Raw genomic sequence first — 20,692 nt, 5'->3', positions numbered from 1 at the left:
TTATTAAAACATTTTTTTTTATTGGCCAAGACAGACAAGGATATAAAAAAAATTTCTATTTGCTTTAGCATAAAAAGGTAACTGGTGATATTTCCTCAAGGATTATTTACTTAAAGCACAGATTAACCGTACAAATAAAAGTTGTGTTAGGAGATGTATGCCTTTTTCGGTAGTTGAGGTAAAAGTTTTGTCCTTCGGTCCCTGCACAGGTTTTTGCTGGTTCTCCTCGTCTTCTGTCCTGCTTTCCAGGGACTTTACTTTAGATTGTGGGTTGTGGGTTGTGGAGGGTAGCTGAGTGGTTGCGGATCTCATAGTTTGTCGCGTTGACCCAGTGTTTCACTGAAGTATTTGGTCACAGAACTTGTCTAAATCCTGCTGGATCAGGCTGATGGAGTTGGAGGTAAGGGCTGAATGACGTCCCAAGTTGACAGTCATCACTTCAGAGAACGTTGCCTGTTCCAGGGAGTCGCCATTCTTAAGTCCTGTTCTGACCCTTTCTGGAAGCTCTTGTAGGCTCCCGTGCAATGCAAGACAGTTGTGTTCCCCCCCCCCCCGGTCTTCCCTAGAAAATAGGAAAGAGCTGTATTTAGAGTGGTAAAAAGAGATGGTTGTCCACATCACTGATATTAAGCAGGTATTTATGCTCCTTGGTCATATGTGACCAGTCTGGTTGCCACCTTGTACCTCCATCCCCCCTTCCCCCATGTATGTAACCTTAAATATTTTTCTGATTACTGTAACATTTAAACTTTTATTCAAGTTTTTGCATCTCAAAACATTTTCCTAATAGTCTTAGAGGCTTATTTATGAAGGTCATTATTTTTGATTGACTTTTTTTTTATGGGAAAGCTTTGCTTGCATGTATTTACACTAATTAAAAGAAAAGTAAAAATAACCAGGCAAAATCAATTTTGCAAATAACATCAGCAGTTCTTGAATAATTTGCCATATTTTAGAGATTTCTTTTGAGGACAGCAATTTAGAATATTCGGAAACAAGAAATAACCCATTATTTTAGATGGGTGTATTTTAAAATATAGTTTATTTTGTTTATGTGAAATTTTTGTGGCTGTTTTTATTTTTTATTTTTTTAATTACAAATATAGTTTTCACTATATTATTGTGGATAGGGGATATTACTACGCTAACTCAATTAGTGAAGACAAATGAACAGCTGCTACATAAGAATGTGACAAAATTTTAATGCAAAAGATCAGTGTAAAATGTAGCGCTAAAAATATAAAACAATAAACATTGAGCAATATATCAAGTATTGTGTGTAAATAATAAAATCTTTGTGATAAAAATCAAAGGTGAAACAATCCTATGGTAAACATCTATGGAGTCCACCAAGAAAAGTTGTTGCTCAGACGTGGGGTACAAAGGCCTCAGTAGGCATGTAGAGCATCGGGGATAGTGTGTCCTCCACCCGAGATAAGGGGTATACACTTTTACCTGAAATAGTGGACTCGAAGGTCAACGACAATGAGTCAATCAAGCAAGGATAGCCCGATAAGCAGATTTCCAAAACAATCTAGGGAATCTAAAGAGCTCCAAGAATGATTCCAGGGAATTGTGCAGGTAACCGTGAGGCTGGAACTCAGATTTTAACCACTTCCCGACTGGCGCACGCTGATGTACGTCGCCAGAATGGCACGGGCAGGCAAATGGGCGTACCTGTACGTCCCTTTAAATTTGCCGCCCTGCCATCGCTCGCGTGCCGGTCGGGACCCCCGTGAGTCCGGTCGCGGGTCCCGCGGACTCATGGGGTTATGTATAAATAATAAAAACTTTGTGATAAAAATAAATCTCAAATCACCAGTAAAGGTGAAACAATCCTATGGTAAACATCTATGGAGTCCACCACAAAAAATTGTTACTCAGAAGTGGGGTAAAAAGGCCTCAGCAGGCAGGTAGAGCACCAGGGATAGTGTGTCCTCCACCCGAGATAAGGGGTATACACTTTTACCTGAAATAGTGGACTCGAATGTCTGCGACAACGAGTCAATCAAGCAAGGATAGCCTGATCAGCAGATTTCCAAAACAATCCAGGGAATCCAAAGAGCTCCAAGAACGATTCCAGGGAATTGTGCAGGTAACCGTGAGGCTGGAACTCAGATGTTAACCACTTCCCGACTGGCGCACGCCAATGTACGTCGCCAGAATGGCACGGGCAGGCAAATGGGCGTACCTGTACGTCCCTTTGAATTTGCCGCCCTGCCATCGCTCATGTGCCAGTCGGGACCCCCGTGAGTCCGATCGCGGGTTCTGTGGACTCGATCGTCATGGGCATACCCGCAATCGTCTCACGGGGCGGCTGAACTAGGAGATGCCATTGTAAACAGCATATCCCAGTTCTGCCTAGCAACAAGTGACGCTGATCTCTGCTCTGTGTGATTGGAGCAGAGATCAGTGTTCACTAAAAGAAAGCCCAGCCCCCAACAGTTAGTAACACGCCCCTAGGAACACTTAACTCCTACACTGTCACCCACTGGTTAACCCCTTCACTGCCAGTGTCATTTACACAGGAATAACTGCATTGTATAGCAGTGATTGCTGTATAAATGCCAATGGTCCCAAAAGATGTGTCAAAAATGTCCGATGTGTCGGACATAACGTCGCAGTCACAATAAAAATCGCTGATCGCCGCCATTACTTGTAAAAAAAAAATTATCAATAAAAATACCAGAAAACTATCTCCTATTTTGTAGATGCTATAACTTTTGCGCAAACCAATCAATAAACGCTTATTGCGGATTTTTTTTACCAAAAATATGTAGAAGAATACGTATCGGCCTAAACTGAGGAAAAATATTTTTTTTATATATATTTTTGGGGATATTTATTATAGCAACAAATAATGTCACAGCATTCATTTAGATGGTTTTATACTCAATTTTACAACGGAAACAGATAACAGATACTCTAAAATCCAAACATGCAGGCGCCCGGTGGAAGTTGGTGCTGAAATACCAATTTTCAGCTGAAATGAAATGAAAAAAGACAAAGCCCAGATGTTTGGCTGGATATAATCTGTTACTCCATCCATTTCTCATCATCCTCTGTGGAGATTTGTTCACAGCAGGGTTCGAAACCACTAGCTGAGCAAAGATAATTTAGAAAAAGTTGTCTGTGACCTTTCAGAAGACTGTTCATGCAGAACATACACAGTGCAATTAAAGGATGTGTATAGAAGGAACGAGAAAGGAAAACAGGAGTCACGACAGCCATGTGATGGATATGGACTTAACTCCTTAAACACGTAAAGCCCAACTCCAGATTGGACTTATCAAAGCTTTGAAACTATTTATTTTGGTCCCAGGATCTATTTGGCCTAGAGTTTAAAGCCCTTACGCCACAATTTTTATTTCTTTTTTTTTTATTATTATTATTTCCTTTCCTATCTACTCACCATCAGTGCTCATCTGCTTCATGCTCAAACGTTGCACTCTATGACCTTCCCTGGTTTCAGCCACCACTTCTATTCTGGATTGAATTATTCAACTCACTTTCTGTAAGCCCAGGTCATCAAAAACATGCCCTCTGGGGGCACTTCATCATTCTCACAGGAGAATTATGTACCGTTATGTGGGGCTGTTCCACAGGGCCATCTTAGTGCATGGGCACTGCCCAGGGGCCCCAAATGCATGGGGGCTCAACGATAATCTTACATTACATCATATTTATCAACAGTCCTGGATTTCCTGGGATAGTCACAGTTTTTACTAAACTGTCCCTGGATGGGCATGTCCCAGGCAGCGTCCTGGAACTTGTACCGTCATGATCCCAGTATTGTGCCCTTCCTGACCCCCTCCGTACTGAGCCCTTCTGCCTCCCCCTCTGTACTGTGCCTTTTGTGTTGATTAACCTTTAATTTAGGGCATGTTTTCTTATTGTTTAACCACTTCCGGACCACCCACCGTCATTATACGTTGGTACTTTGACGTTAAATACTGGGGTTAAGGCAGCAGATAGCTGAATGTTTGCAAAAAAAGTTGATCTGGAGTCATGTAATGCAGACTTGCTGCAATTGTGCAACAAACTTATGAATCCTGGCAAGTCTAGCAGTAGCTTAGCAAGTCATTTTTAAACTTGCAGCACAATTACTTGCATTTTGGGTTAGTGCAGCGATCTCCCCCACTGAGCTATTGTGTTCTGAGTGGGGGATGGGCTCCGGCCAGAACACTGTAGTTAGCGCTCTCAACCATTGGCTGAGAATGCTGATTGGGAGGTGATCAGCAGACCTTTTTCAGTAATGCCCCTTCAACTGAAGCAAGCCAATCGGCCGGTTTCTGTCAGACCAGCTGTCATACACGCCACCCGATAGTCTGCCCTTGTTTACTAGGCCTTAGTAGCCAAGTCCATTGCTAGACTTTTGTCTCTAAAGCCAATTGCCCACTGATAATGTTTTACAGCTTCCCCACTACATTATTGAGTAATAAAGTCTTCAGTTAGGTATAACATGGCAGGTGCCAGGGGCGTTGCTAGGTCTTCAAAAGATCTGGGGCTAGAGCCCGTAACAGCTTAGTAAAGAAAGTCATACGCTTGGGCGGGCATACACATGTATGTACAGTAATATACATGTGTTTGTGTGTATATCCCCAGAGAGCCCCCCACTTACACCAGGGTCCCCAGATAGCCCCCTTACATCAGGGTCCCCATAGAGCCGCCTCCTTACATCAGAGTCCCCAGAGGGCCTCCTCCTTTCATTAGGATCCCCAGAGAGCCCCCCACTTACATCAGTGTTCCCAGAGAGCCCCCTTACATTTGGGTCCCCAGAGAGCCCCCCACTTACATCAGGGTTCCCAGAGAGCCCCCGATTACATCAGGGTCCCCAGAGATCCCCCCACTAACATCAGGGTTCCCAGAGAGCCCCCCTTACATTAGGGTCCCCAGAGAGCCCCCCTTAAATCAGGGTCCCCAGAGAGCCTCCCCTTACATCAGGGTCCCCAGAGAGCCCCCCACTTACATCAGGGTTCCCAGAGAGCCCCCCTTACATTAGGATCCCCAGAAAGCCTCCCCCTTGCATCAGCATCCCCAGAGAGCCCCCCACTTACATCAGGGTCACCAGAGAGCCTCCTCTCCCCTTGGGGACCCCTGCAGAGACCGGGGCTATGGGCCCCAGATACGGGGCTGTAGCCCCAAAAGCCACCCCCTAGCAATGCCACTGGCAGGGGCTATACAATTTCAGATGAAAAACTATCTGGAGTTTAGACATCAGAAAAAGATACTATTTTGTACCTAGCTAGTTAAGTGCATAAATAGTTTTAAAGTGAGCTTCGTATGAAAATGTAAAGTATATCGCTTTTGCAGCCCAACTCCAACAAAAAGAAATGCTAAACACAAGAAAATTAAAACAGAATTAAAAATCAAAGAATGCTTACCTAATCCTTACCTAAAAGCCACTCTCACTAATGCCGCGTACACACGGTGGGAATTTCCGATATTAAAACCGTGGATTGTTTTCCGAAGGTTGTTGGCTCATGGAGGTAAGGGTTGCTACAAAAGAAGATTGCTAGGAGAACCTAGATTGAAAGGAGATGAAAGAATAGTTAGTTACGATGTTTGGTATTGGTAATAAATCATATGGCCCTAAATTTAGGGCAAGGCACTACGTTTGCTTAGAGAGCTTTTATCCTTTCATCTACTTCTAAGGCCTTATAAGATCCTTTGGATTTACAATTAATGATGCAGGGCATATAATATACTGGCATGCATACACTTGGAACAGGATAGAAATAGGATGGATATTAACATTTTGTATAGAATATGGAAACTGTTTAGAGATTGAGAACTCTGATCATACACTTGCTCTGTATTAATGGAAGAGCATATGGTTGAAGTAAGGTGCATGTGGCCACATTGTAAAGCGATGCGCAAACTGTTAACGCTATATAAATCCTGTATATTAATGATAGTAATCCTGATGATTCCAATTGTTGTGTGTTCTTAAGAATATAGAGTGATCCTAACCTGTGGAAAGACATGGGGGTTTATTTACTAAAGGAAAATCCACTTTGCACTGCAAGTGCACTTGGAAGTAAAGTCGCTGTAGATTCGAGGGGGACATGCAAGGAAAATAAAAAACAGCATTTTAGCTTGCACAAGATTGGATGATAAAATCAGCAGAGCTTCCCCTCATTTCAGATCTACCCCTTAGATTTAGAGCGACCTCACTTCCAAGTGCACTTGCAGTGCAAAGTGGGTTTCCCTTTCGTAAATAACCCCCATAGTCCAAAAGCTTGCTGAATGGACACTGTTTATTACGATATTGTAACATGGATACTAGACATGTGCACAACAAAAACATTTATTTTGTTTTGTTTCTTTATGTTTTTGTTGATTCATAACATTTTGTAATTTTGTAAGACGCGAGGTTTTATATTCGAACTCGTTCGTATTTTTGTAACAGTTTTGTTTTCTTTGATGCAAAATGATTCGTAATTTCGTCTACTTTTCTCTGATTCGAAATTCGTAATTTTGTTAGATAATAATTTTCATTTATTCGGTACACTACTCGTAATTTAGTAATTGTTACTTTTGTGAGATTGCCTTTTTCTTTGATTTGTACTTTCGTAGGAAATAAAGAATAATAATCCTATGCTTGCTTTTCTAATAAGTCCCCTACTTACTCCAGTCCACTCCCTCCATCACCAGACCTGACTCCGTCTCCTCCTCAACTGAATCTAAAAAGATTCAGGAATGCAGTGTGACTCCGACACAAAAGGGATAAGCTGATTGGCTAAACATTTTAAATAAGATACATCACTCACTAATACACTGCCCATTCAAAAAAAAAGATTCGAGGGCACGAACAAACAAAATTACGAACAGACGGAGAAACAAAATTATAAACACACGAACGAAAATACGAAATTACGAACAGACAAAGGATTGAAAAATATGAAATGTAAATCATTCGTTATAGATGTAATTTTCTTTCTTTTACTGTTTCAGAGTTTCATATTTTCGTAACTTTGCCCATTCGCAAGTTCGTATTTTCGTGTGTTCGTTATTTTGCTTATTCGTAATTTCGTAATTTTCGTATTTTGGTTCTTTCAGCTATTCGGATGCTTGAATTGATCTGAATGTACAAATACTAACAAATTCATACGAAAATCTATTCATTGTGAACCGAATCACACATGTCTAATGGATACTGCTATGGAAAAAATATAAAAACATGCTTTGTACTTAGAGCGCAGCAGCCTTTGATCAGGTTGACTATATTAAGGATTGTATTGGCAAACTTTATTTTTTTATTGTTTTACATAATGATTTGTTCATATCTTAATTTTTTATTTTTACAAATACATTTGCACACCTGAATCTCTTTTTTCAAAGCATGCTTGTTGGCAATCTGTGTTTAACTTACTAATAGAGATGGGGGGGGGGGGGGGGAGGTAGTGTGCCTTGCAGCCCATGTAATGTTGTTGCTCTTGCACAAATCATTATGACCTTATTTTATTTTTAGTATTGAATATAGTATAGTACATTATACATACATTGATTGCGCATTCCTTTCAAAGTATGTTTGTATACCTCCCAACTTTTGAACTTCAGAATAATGGACACTTGAAGGAGGAAGCAGCCGACAGTGTGCTACGCACACTCCGGAAAAAGTGGGTGTGATGCGGAGTGACAGTAGGACACTGAGCATCAATGCAGCCTCACTGTGTCCATCAAATGCACCTTTACTGTGCCCGTGAATGCAGACTCACTGCCCATCAATGCAGCCTCACTGTGCCCATCAATGCAGCCTCATTGTGCCCAAGAATGCAGCCTCACTGCCCATCAATGTGGCCTCGCTGCCCATGAATGTGGCCTCACTGCCCATCATTGCAGCCTTGCTGCCCATCAATGCAGCCTCACTGTGCCCATCAGTGCAGCCTCATTGTGCCTATCAGTGCAGCCTCGCTGCCCATGAATGCAGCCTCACTGTGCCCATGAATGCAGCCTTACTGTGCCCAAGAATGCAGCCTCACTGTGCCCAAGAATGCAGCCTCACTGTGCCCATCAATGCAACCTCGCTGCCCATCAATGTGGCCTCGCTGCCCATCATTGAAGCCTCGCTACCCATCAATGCAGCCTCACTGTGCCCATTAGTGCAGCCTCATTGTGCCCAAGAATGCAGCCTCACTGCCCATCAATGCGGCCTCGCTGCCCATGAATGTGGCCTCTCTGCCCATCATTGCAGCATTGCTGCCCATCAATGCAGCCTCACCGTGCCCATCAGTGCAGCCTCATTGTGCCCATGAATGCAGCCTCACTGCCCATGAATGCAGCCTCACTGTGCCCATGAATGCAGCCTTACTTTGTCCAAGAATGCAGCCTCAATGTGCCCAAGAATGCAGCAGCCTCACTGCCCATCAATACTGCCTCGCTGCCCATCAATGTGGCCTCGCTGCCCATCATTGCAGCTTCACTGCCCATCAATGCAGCCTCACTGTGCCCATCAGTGCAGCCTCATTGTGCCCATTAATACAGCCTCACTGTGCCCATGAATGCAGCCTCACTGCCCATCAATGCAGCCTCACTGTGCCCATGAATGTGGCCTCACTGTGCCCATGAATACAACCTCACTGTGCCCATGAATGCGGCCTTACTGCCTATCAATGTGGCCTCACTGTCCAGTGTCCATTAAAGCGGCCTCACTGTGCCCATCAATGAGGTTGGATATGTACAGATGGGTGGAACTCCGCTTTAAGTGGCTAGAGCAGGGGGTCTCAAACTGTTGGCCCTCCAGCTGTTACAAGTCCCATCATGCCTCTGCCTGTGGGAGTCATGCTTGTAACTGTCAGCCTTGCAATGCCTCATGGGACTTGTAGTTTCGCAACAGCTGGAGGGCCACCCATTTGAGACCCCTGGGCTAGAGGAACCCTAGGTTTCCACAGTAGCTGGGTTGAAAATGGCTGCTCTAATAAATGTTTTTGTACAAATGACCGGCAACAATGCTCCTTTGTTGGCCAGCAACATCTTATGAAGGCCCATGGCATGTGAAGTAATGCACCTGAAATAATGCCTTGTCTTCCTTATTAGAGATCTGAGGGAACGTCTGCTAGTTCCATTTCATTGCAAAGATGTATGGCATGTAATAGACTCCTGTGTCTTGAGATGGGTATTATAACGGGGCTTTGGACAAGCAGCAGGAAAAGTTCTCTGCTCTCTATACATGCGGGAGAATTTTTTTTTTTTTTTGTTAAAGCAAGCTTACAGGCAGTGAGAGAATTTGATAAATAATGTATTGTCTTTTGTCTTGCAGGAGCACTGGAGGGAGAGGCACAATCAGATCAGCTGTGGAAGGCTTACATAGCAAATCTAATAGGTTTGTAAATGAGATTTCTTTTTGTTCATTTGTTTTGGCTGTGAGGCAGCTATTAATCTGCTGTGGTCTGAAATGGTGATGTTTGCCACTATAGGAATAGTTATCACTCAGTCCAATTCTCTCCTTGTCTGAGCTCTTCTTCAACGCAACCCAATTTCACATTGGAGGAGTCGAGGCAACAGGCAGATAAAAGGACAGACTATGGAGTCTTTTTCTTTTTCCAGTTGCTGCGCCATTTTTCAAATACGGTATTGTACTGATATTGTTTTTTTAGAGGGCCATAGACCATAAGAAGCCACGATAATACACTGACAATCTAAACCGAAAATGTTACAATTGGTCTTGCACAAAAGTCCAAGGTACAAACACGCATGCTAGGAAGCAAGGACGAGCCGGAAGCGGTTGGTCTTATAAACAAGCCTTCGTAATGAAGAATTAACATTCGTGATGTGGCAAATTATGAATCTTCATATGCAGCGCATGTTCTCTTTTTCTTTAACCACTTACGGACCGCCCGCCACAGTTTTACGGCGGCTGTTTGAAGGAGAATATCGTTGTTATGGCAGCAGCTAGCAGCAGCTAGCAGCAGCTGCCATAACCCCGGTATCCCCTTCTTCAGCGGGTAGTCCGCTACAAGATAAAAGTGGTCTCTGCGGCAGATTTGCCGCAAGATCACTTTTATTGGTAGCGGGAGAGCGCACCCCCCCCTCCAGCCAGGATCCGGTGCCCTCCGACGCTTACCGGAACCGTCGGCAGCGGTGGAGGTGATCACGTCCTGTCTCCTGTTAGGTATGAAGATGAGTGAGGGGAAGATGGCCCCCACCCGTCTCCATACAATTGCTGGGCGGAAGCGATGTCAAAACACAGCTCACAGCTCTTAAAAAGTCAATTTTTTTTTTAAATTGCATTTTTTTTTATTTTTTATTATTGCATTTTAGTGTAAATATGAGATCTGAGGCCTTTTTGACCCCAGATCTCATATTTAAGAGGTCCTGTCATTTTTCTATTACAAGGGATGCTTACATTCCTTGTAATAGGAATTGAAGTGACAATTTTTTTTTAAACAGTGTAAAACAGTGTAAAAATAAAAAATAAAAGGTAAAATAAATAATAATAATAATTATTATTTTTTTAAACACTCCCCGTCCCGCCGAGCAGAAGTGAATGCATACGTGAGTAGCACCCGCATATGAAAACGGTGTTCAAACCACACATATGAGGTATCGCAGCGATCAGTAGAGCGAGAGAAAGAATTCTAGCCCTAGACCTCCTCTGTAACGCAAAACATGCAACCTATAGCGTTTTTTAAAAGTCGCCTATGGAGATTTTTAAGGGTAAATGTTTGTCGCCATTCCACGAGTGGGGGCAATTTTAAAGCATGACATGTTAGGTATCAATTTACTCGGTGTAATACTATTTTTCACAATATAAAAAAAAATTGGGCTAATTTTACTGTTGTCTTATTTTTTTATTCAAAAATGTGAATTTTTTTCCAAAAAAAAAGTGCGCTTGTAAGAAGCGGTCTTACAAGCGCACTTTTTTTTTGGGAAAAAAATTCACATTTTTGAATAAAAAAATAAGACAACAGTAAAATTAGCCCAATTTTTTTTATATTGTGAAAAATAGTATTACACTGAGTAAATTAATACCTAACATGTCATGCTTTAAAATTGCCCCCACTCGTGGAATGGCGACAAACATGTGCAAATACGGTGTGAAAAAAAGTATTACAATGACCGCCATTTTATTCTCTAGGGTGTTAGAACCCCCAAACATTATATATATATATATATATATATATATATATATATATATATATATATATATATATATATATATATATATATATATATATATATATATATATATATGTTTAGGGGTTCTAACACCCTAGAGAATAAAATGGCGGTCATTGTAATACATATATATATATATATTTATTTTTTTATTTATTTTTTAAGTAATTTTCTAGCAAAAAAAAATGTTTTAGACATGTAAACACCAAAATCTCAAGACGAGGTTGGTCCTTAAGTGGTTAATGGGATAATAATGAAGCTGCTTTGCTGGTGATACTGATAGAGTTATTGCAAACTAATTTTCAAAGGCTTTTTTTTCTAGTGATATCAAGAATAATATTATTATGTTTTTTATTTGGGGGGGGGGGGCAAGTTACCACAACCCCATGATCCATAGTTTTTAAGATCAAAGATACAACTATGTTGGTGTCCCTTGTCAATTTTACATTGTATTGTTTTAAATGTAACTGCCTACTCCAAAACTGTCATTTGGAGTAAAACACATAGCCAAGTATTATTCTCCACAATTTTTTTTATTGTGCATTATAAAAAAGAAAACAAATACAATTAGACATGTTATCTGCCAATAGAACTTAACCAAAAAGTGCCTTCTATGCATCCAAAAATATAGAAAATATACCAAATCAAAACATTATTCAACCAAAAAAATTATGTCAAAGCAATAACTCCAAGGCCAATAATAAAAAACACGTTATCTCCTCCGATTCCACAACATGGCTGGTTGACGAACAGCCGTTCAGAAATGAACTGAAAAGTGCGAAATGAAAAACGCGAAAAGAAAAGCGCGAATCAACACTCACCAAACTTCTACTAACACGAAATTAGCAGAAGGACCCAAAGGGTGGTGCTAAAGAGCTGAAAAACCATGTAGTACGTCACTACTTTGTAATTGTTGGCCAACAATTGTGTGGCTGTGTGTATGCAAGACAGGATTGGGCCAACGCCCTTCAGACAAAATTCCACAGTTTTGTTGTCCAACTATGTGTGTGTGATTTTTATTCTCCCACAATTCCCATAGCCCTGTATATTCCGCTTCCCGAGGAAGACATCTAAAACTTCTTTGAGTTTAGGATTGCCAACCGCCAGTAAATTTACTGACAGTTTGTAAAAATCTGTGATTTTTTTTTACAACTGCCAGTAAATATCAGAGGCTGATAATTTCATGCTGTGTTGACTTTTTAAGTATAAATCAAGCAAATTACTTTGTTCTAGGTATTGTCAGCGTTTCCATATCATGTTTATACTTTTCAAATATTCACTGTTAGTTTTCAATAGGAGTTCTGTCATTTCTCAGGTTGCCAGTAAAAATTTTTAAAAATTTTCACTGTTAAGTCAGTAAAAAATGCAGCTGGAGGCAACCAGGTTGAGGTTGTCAGTAGACATGTGCAACTCATTTCATTCTGAATTGTAATCCGGACCGATTTTTATTTTTTCGGAAATTCGGATGTATCCGAATTCCTGAACAACAATACAGAATTTAAACCGAATCCGAAATAACAAAAAAATAAAAAGATAAAAAAAAAAAAAAAAAAATCAGACTAAATTTCAAATTTCAATCATTTTCTAATCCTTTTTAAATTCGAAAAGTTTTCGAGTTCGAAAAGTTTCCAAATTCAAAAAGTTTTCCAATGCGAATAATTTTCAAACTCGAATTCAAAAAGTTTTCCAATTTCCAAAAAGAATAAAATAGAATAGAAAATAGAGGAGCAGAATAGAAAAAAACATTATTAGAATGGAAAGAAATATAACAGAAAATAAAAGAATATAATATAATAGAGTAAAACAGAACAAAATAGAATAGCGAATAAAAGAACAGAATAGACTAGAATATAATAGAAACAAATAGAATAGAATAAAATAGAAAGGATATAACCATCTTCTGAAATTCGATTTTTCAAATAGAATAGAATAGAAAATAATAGATTAGAAGAGGAGGATGGCTATATGCATTCTATTCTATTCTATTTTTCTCTATACTATTCATTTTTTTCTATTCTAATCTATTCTTTTCTATTCAAGTTCAAAGTGAAGTTTGGGAAATTGTTATATTGTTTCTATTCTATTCTATTCTATTCTATTCTATTGTTTTTTGAATTCTATTCTTTTCTATTCTATTCAAATGTCAAAATATGGTTGTGCTGGCAGTTTAATTGGATCCTGTCTAAATTGGCCCTAGTATATGAATGTGAGTTTGGGACCTTACACTGTAAGCTCCTTGAGGGTAGGGACTGATGTGAATGTACAATATATATGTAAAGTGCTGCATAAATTGACGACGCTATATAAGTACCTTAAATAATAATAATAATCGTTCTATGTTATTCTAGTTTTTAAATGTATTCCATTCCTTTCTCTTCTATTCTATTCCATTATATTCTATTCTTTTATTTTATGTTATATTCTTTCTGGAAATCGGAAAACTATTTGAAATTGATTCAAAAACTTTTTGACTCGATCTGGAATTGAATTCGGAAAATTCAAATTGACCAAATTCCAAAAATGAATTAAACAAATAAACAAATGTAACTAAAATAAATTATGTACATACCGAATCAAAACTAAATAATTTTTTTTTTGCTCTGCACATGTTTAGTAGTCAGCACTCTCCGCCCCACACCACTTCTTGGGAAGGGAGATCCACATTTTTACTGCTCTTACAGTAAAAAAAACCTTTTGCACAATCTAAGGTTAAAGCAGAACTTTAGCCATAACATTTCGATAAAAAATAATGTTCTTTAGCAGGGAACATACATTCCATATTAATAATCATGCTATCAAAATGAGTGCGTGCTGGAAATTGCCTCCAGCATTGTTCCTGCTTCTTCTTGCTGGAGGCGGCCATTTTGCTGAAGCCCAGAGCCCCAGCAGTAAATCATAAAGCGGAACTAAACCCATTCATTTAATGGCTTAGAAAAACAGTTACTTTCCTGCAATGTCGGGATTGTTAACCGACACATTTGATTGTGTCCTCAACCAAACTGTCAAACCATCTAATGGCTGGTGTCATAACTGATCACATGTGCAGCACCATGGCAGTTGCAGATCAAACAGAAGCAGCTTCTTGGCTGTAAAGGATAGGAGGGTCTAATTCCACATTAAGGCTATCAGCAGATCGGCCCCTACAAACTCAGCAGTACCTAAAAATAAAATGGAGTGCAACTGAGCATTTACAGATGTGCAGAGCGGGGTGAAACAGTGTATTACTGGATTTTAAAGAGCATAGGCATTTATTTTTAAATTTTTTACATAGATATACCTGCCAAGGGGCCAGTCTGAAGTGATGTAGCAGGACTTAATTTTCCACTTTAATCCTCCTTTCTTTTAGCCTCAAATTGTGGCCCTGTGTCCTCTTCAGGGACCTCACAGTAAACGGTTTACTACAGTTACTGAAGTCACCTTTGATATACTTGTACATTGTAAATATATCCCCTTTTAAAGTGGTTATAAACCCTTACAGACCACTTTTACCTACAGGTATGTCTAGATTAAGGCTTACCTGTAGGTGCAAGAAATATCTCGTAAACCTTAACCTACATGGTTTAGGAGATATTAACAAAAGACAGACACCACTGTCTACGCCGCTGCTAACGACGACCATGCCCTTAGTGGTGGCTCCCGCGCGCATGCGTGGGAGTGACATCATCGAGGCTCCGGCCAGTCACAGCTCCGGAGCCGTGATACCCGGAAGTCACTCCGGGATAGATGGCTGCATCAGAGGAGGAGAACGAGGGTCGCTTCAGGGGCTTCCATCTCAGGTAAGTTATTCATAATGAGCTAGTATGCTATGTATACTAGCTCATTATGCCTTTGTCTTGCAGGGTGTATTTTTATTTACTTCCTCTTTAAGTAGAACTCATCTGTGTCTGAGCACCAGCACGGCAAAGTCACCCACCCGTCCATGTCTCCATGCTTTATTTTGTTGAGAAACAAATTTTGTTGTTTTGTGCACTGGTCCAAATCATTTGGTGGAGGGGAGATTATGATGTAGGGTTGTCTTTCAGGGGTTGGGCTTGACCCCTTAGTTCCAGTGAAGGGAACTCTTAAGGTGTTCTGAGAAGAAGACAGGACCAAGATAGACTAATGCCGCGTACACACGAGCAGATTGTATGGCGTACTTAGTCCGTCATACAATCCGACGGACAATCCGTCGTAGTTTCCACTGAACGGACTTGACCACACACGGATACACAAACAGTCCGTCGAAAGCTTGCGCGATGACGTGTACAGCACGTACGACGGGACTAGAAATAGGAAGTCCAAGACACAGCAAAGCACCCTTCCGCCGTGTAAATCCTTTCTGGGCATGCGCCATTCTTAGTCCGTCGAGCTAGCATACTGACGACCATATTGTCCGCTGAAACCAAAGTACGACGGACAGAATTTCGAAAAAAACGAAATTCTTAGTACTCCGGACTGCACGCTGAAAAAGTCCGCTGAAGCCCACACACGAGCGGATTGTCCGCTGAAATGTGTTTCGACGGACTAAGTGCGCCATACAATCCGCTCGTGTGTACGCGGCATAAAAGAACGCACCATCCTTGTTGTGACAACTGAGAAGAGGACAGGATCACGACAGACTTAAACAATACACCATCCTTTCTCTCCCAACTAAGAAGAGGACAGGACCAAGACAGACTAAAGCGGCACACCATCTGTCCTGCTCCAGCTAAGAACTGAATCGGACCAAGACTGACTGAAATAGCACACTGTTCTTTGTGATCCAATTGAGAAAGACGGGACATAGGCAGATTTAAAGGGTGAACCTTCCTTCTTGTTCTGGGAAGAGAACAGGTCCAAGACAGGCTAAATCATTAGACCTTCTTTCCTGTTCTAAGATGGAGGACAAGACCAAAGTAGACTTAAAGAGCACACTTCTTTTTCTTCTAATGCCGCATACACACGACCAGACTTTTTGACAGCAAAGGTCCAACGGAACGAGTCCGTCGGACAATTCGATCTTGTGTGGGCTCCATCGGACCTTTGCTTGCCAAAAATCTGGCGGACATTAGAAATAGAACAATTTTTCCACTGGAGCTCCGCTGGACCGAGGAATCCGTTCGTGTGTATGCTAGTTCGACGGACAAAAACCGACGCTAGGGCAGCTATTGGCTACTGGCTATGAACTTCCTTATTCTAGTCCAGTCGTACGTCATCACGTTCAAATCCGTCTGACTTTGGTGTGATTGTGTGTGGCCAAGTCCGTTCATTTGGAAAGAACTACGCCGAAAGTCAGTCGGGAAGACCGTCGGACCTAGTCCCTCGAAAAGTCTGGTCATGTGTACGCGGCATTACTGAAAATAGGACAAGACCAAGATGGGCTAAAATAGCATGCATATGTTCCTGTTCTAACTCCGAAAAAGGACAAAGGCAAAATCCAACGATGGACCTTCCTTTCTGTTCAAACACAGAAAAAGATCGGAACGAGACAGGGACTACGTAGGTATTCTGAACAAGTTGGAAAATCTCTTTGTGCAATGATGAACAGACTAGTTCCTGTTCTCTCTTTTTCATCTCATAGTCATAATCCTAAATGTCCTGATACTTGCTTTGGGTTTTTGAATCAAGCTGTTACTACTAAGAAGTGGAGCTCAGTTGGGTAGGGAAAAATAAAAGGGAGCTCAGTGAGTGGTCCTAATGAGGAAGTATGGCAATTATTTGCTGGGTAATCCTGTCCCATATCCCATTGGCTTTTTCTTTTTTAAATGAAAGCAGAATCCCCACTGGATCTCATACACATTTATGTGAAAGTCATTTTTAAAGTGACTTTTACATACTTGGTCTGAATTTTTTTTTTTTACGAGTTATAGATTTTTGTTTTATGTTTAAGGCAGAAAGTGAGCCTCTCAGTACAACATCTGTTGGGAGTACAAATGAGCTAGGTATAGAGGGGCAGATATATCCTCCAGAAGAACAGGGGGGCTTTTACTCGTCTTCTGTAGTGCTAATGTTGAGCCTGTCATGCGAGAAAGAGAGAATCAGTTATCCATGACTGGTAGTGAGAACTTTTAGCATTGACCAGCCAGCCTAATCTTTTAAGAGACTGTTATTTTCAGGCAGTCTGAATAGAATTATTAACATGCAATGAGAGGGGAACCGTACAATCAATTCACTAAGAAGCATGAGTTATTGTAGCTGCCTTTATTACTTTCTGAAAGTATAATTTTTTAATCAAAAACTTCAGTTCACAAATATAGCGTAGGTGTACAGTCATTATTTGTACATGATTATTTAATCACTGAAAGCTTCTATTTCTCAAGATTCGTTGTTTTATCTCATACACTGTTTTTTTTTTTTATCTTCACCCAAGATGGCTCCTTTTCCCCTAATGCAAAACACACCCAAAGACTCATGAATTAATCTTTGTGAAAATGACTGTTACAAGTAAAAAACACAAAAATGTAAAAAAAAAAAAATGTATGCACTGTAAATTTTTGGAATTATTCTTTTAGTAAATTGAAAACAGCATTTTTTATCATAAGAAATAACAAATATTGCATATATCTTGCTTTAATGAATTGACGAGTGACTGTGTGGTGCTACAAAGCAGAAAGTATAATCTACATATGTAAAAGAGACAAAAAAAACTTGATACGCAGGGGTTTATTTTTATTTTTTTAATTTACTTTTTATTAAATTTCAAATTGACAAACTCAACAACATATATTATTAAGATGTTATATAACAGGTAGTACAAATTAGAAAAAAGCTATTATTATTTTCATACCTTCCTTTCTACAAGCTTAACCCTCCCAAATCCATCCCCCTACTACACACCTTCTAGTCTCAAAATATGCCAGTCAAGTTACTCGTTGGTGAAGACCAAAAGAAAAGGCAGAGACAGAGAGAGAAAAGGCCCAAAATTTACCCCGAGGTATAGGTGGGGAAAAAGCTGTACAGAAGAGATTTGCGGTGGGGCAACAATGGGGGGGGGGACTCTATCCCCCCACCGCCGCCCCCCCACAATGAACAGCCCATCTGACTCAGCCAGGGGCTCCATAAGCCTACAAACTTCTTTAAGTTATTTTGCCTAATGTACATCGCCCTCTCACTCCATATCTAATACCTTGTACACACGGTCGGAGATTCAGACGGAATGTTTCCTATCGGACCGTTTTGTCGGATATTCCGACTGTGTGTGGTCTGCATCGGACTGTTTCTGACGGAATATCTGACGGACCAAGTTTTCCAACTTGCCGGTAAAATTTTCCGACAAAATGCTCCTGTCGGACATACTCCGATCATGTGTAGCCTACTCCGACGGACAAAGTGCCACGCATGCTCAGATCAAATTCCTAGACCAAAGCTATTGGCTACTAGCCTGAACGTAGTCCCGTCGTAACGAAATAACGTCATCACGTTATGTACAATCGGATTTTCCAACAACTTAGTCCGACCGTGTGTATGCAACATCACTTCCGGACCTCTTCCGGAATGAATCCGTCGGAATTACTCCGGTGGATTTGGTTGTCGGAATCTCCGACCGTGTGTACAAGGGCATAGAGTTAATAGACTCGGTCCATAGCATCAGAGAGGGGGGGGGTCTTAGCCTGCTAGTTCTGCACTATTAATCTCCTCGCCTGGTACAAACATCTCAATACTGATACCTTTGTAAGAGGCAAGATTCTACCTTCCTCAAGGCTTCCTAGAAGCCAAATCTTAGCCTCGGGTTTCAATGTAGTCTTAAAGATTTTATTTATCCTCTCCACTATTTCTATCCAATATCTAAATAACTTTGGACATTTCCACACCATATGGATAAGATCTTCTGTTGCCTTACATCTAGGGCATTCATCATTAGACTTCCTACCAAATTGAAACATTTTTTGGGGGGTGTAATAGGCTCTATAAATAAGAAACAAATGGGAAACCCTCTGTGAGAGGGATATCAAAACCAGGCTTCCCTGTTCTAATATCTTTTCCCATTGTTCTAGGGTTATCAGCCCTATAACTCTCACCCACCCCATTCTGCTCTTATAGAATCTCCCAGACTAGCATATAGCTTGGAAATTAAGCATTTCATTGGACCAAGTTTAATTATTGTTTGGAGTAAAGGAGTCTTTACCCATTCAATGGTTAAGGACCTAAATTGGGCTTGAATTCCATGTCTAATCTGTAGATATTATAGAACGCCTTACTTGAGATATTAAATTCTCGTCTCAAATCTTCAAATGGCTTCATAAGGTTGCCCTCCTATAGATGAATTAATCGGCAGATACCCTGTCTTTCCCATTCTCGAGGTCTTTCTATACCTGTTATTTCAGCTACGTTTTTATTATACCATAGAGGGGTATATTCAGTTACCCCATTATATCCCATTAGCGCCTTTGTTGCCTGCCATATTCTACTCATTAAATCAACCGTCGGACACTTATGGATAAATGAGTCTGCTTCCAACACCTCTACTAATAAATTATGGGGGGGTCCCATTAACACCATTCTATTACTGGGGCTCTCCCCCCCTAGACTTCTACCACCCACCAAATGCTGCAGCTGGGCTGACAAGAAATATAGTCTCGGATGTGGTATCGCCATCCCTCCCTCCCTAACAGGGAGCTGCATTGTTTGCAAACTAATTCGGACTTGGCCCTTCTTCCAAATTAAATGTTTGGTGGTTCTGAGTAATTTTCTAGCAAAAAAAAATATGATTTTTACATGAAGGAGAGAAGGAGGCAATCACACCACAGCGTTTTGAATCAAAGGCAGATTTGCTGCGGATATGCCCTCAATTTGACAGCACCAAGGTGTGAATGACAGAACACAGGACTCTCATTCGAGATGCCATTTATCTGAATGACACCTCAAAAACGCAGTGCGTGTTTGCTGCGATTGTCGCACGATAAAACATGCTGCAATCGCGGCAACCCTCATCGCGGGACGCATGTTGCCCCAAAAATAGTTCAGGAGATACTTTGGGGCAACATGCATCTCACGATGCGATTGCTGCGATTATAGCATGTTTTTATCGCACAACAATTGTGGCAGACCTGCACTGTGATTTGAGGTGTCATTCAAATGAATGGCATCTTGAATGCGAATTTTTGTCAATCACACCTCGGTGCTGTTAAATCACAGGCAGATCCGCGGCAAATCTAGCCGCAATTCAAAGCGCTGTAGTGTGAATGCAGCCTAAGGTTGCATTCACACCATGGCATTCTGTTTTGCGGGAGGAATCAAAACAATTCTGCCCGTGATTCAGAAATGGCGCAAATCACGGGACACCCTTGCGAACCTACTATTTTGAATAGCACCAAATTCGGTACAATTTTGCTGCGATTGTCATCCGGGAATCGGGCTTGTGCATTTTTACCGCGATTTGTCGGGCGACAACCATGGCACAATCATGCCTGCGATTTGGTGCCATTCATAAGAGTGAGAATCACAAGGGGAATCACTGCGATTCTGCCCGCTAAACAAAATGCCATGGTGTGAATGCAGCCAGGGAGTGTAAAATCTGGTGCAGGTGTGCATGGTAGCCAATCAGCTTCCAAATTCACCTTCTTCAATTAATCTAAGTAAGTACTCTATATAAGTACTGTCCCGACAGACAGAT

The 20,692-nt window shown here is 40.9% G+C and overlaps 1 protein-coding gene across 1 annotated transcript in view; it reads left to right on the top strand.

Annotated features, from left to right (window-relative positions):
• Positions 1-20,692, top strand: part of ST8SIA2 (ST8 alpha-N-acetyl-neuraminide alpha-2,8-sialyltransferase 2) — a 540,643-nt gene that overhangs the window by 292,419 nt on the left and 227,532 nt on the right. Inside the window, exon 2 of the mRNA XM_077472929.1 lies at positions 9,263-9,325. Coding sequence (XP_077329055.1) covers positions 9,263-9,325 — 63 coding nt within the window. The remainder of the gene's footprint in view (positions 1-9,262; positions 9,326-20,692) is intronic.

Source organism: Lithobates pipiens, unplaced genomic scaffold (assembly GCF_037356315.1).
Source record: "Lithobates pipiens isolate NorthernLeopardFrog02 unplaced genomic scaffold, aLitPip1_a1.2 Scaffold_8, whole genome shotgun sequence".
Classification (NCBI taxonomy): Eukaryota; Metazoa; Chordata; class Amphibia; order Anura; family Ranidae; genus Lithobates; species Lithobates pipiens.
Note: the sequence above shows the minus strand (reverse complement) of the source record. Positions and strands in the feature narration are given on the sequence as shown.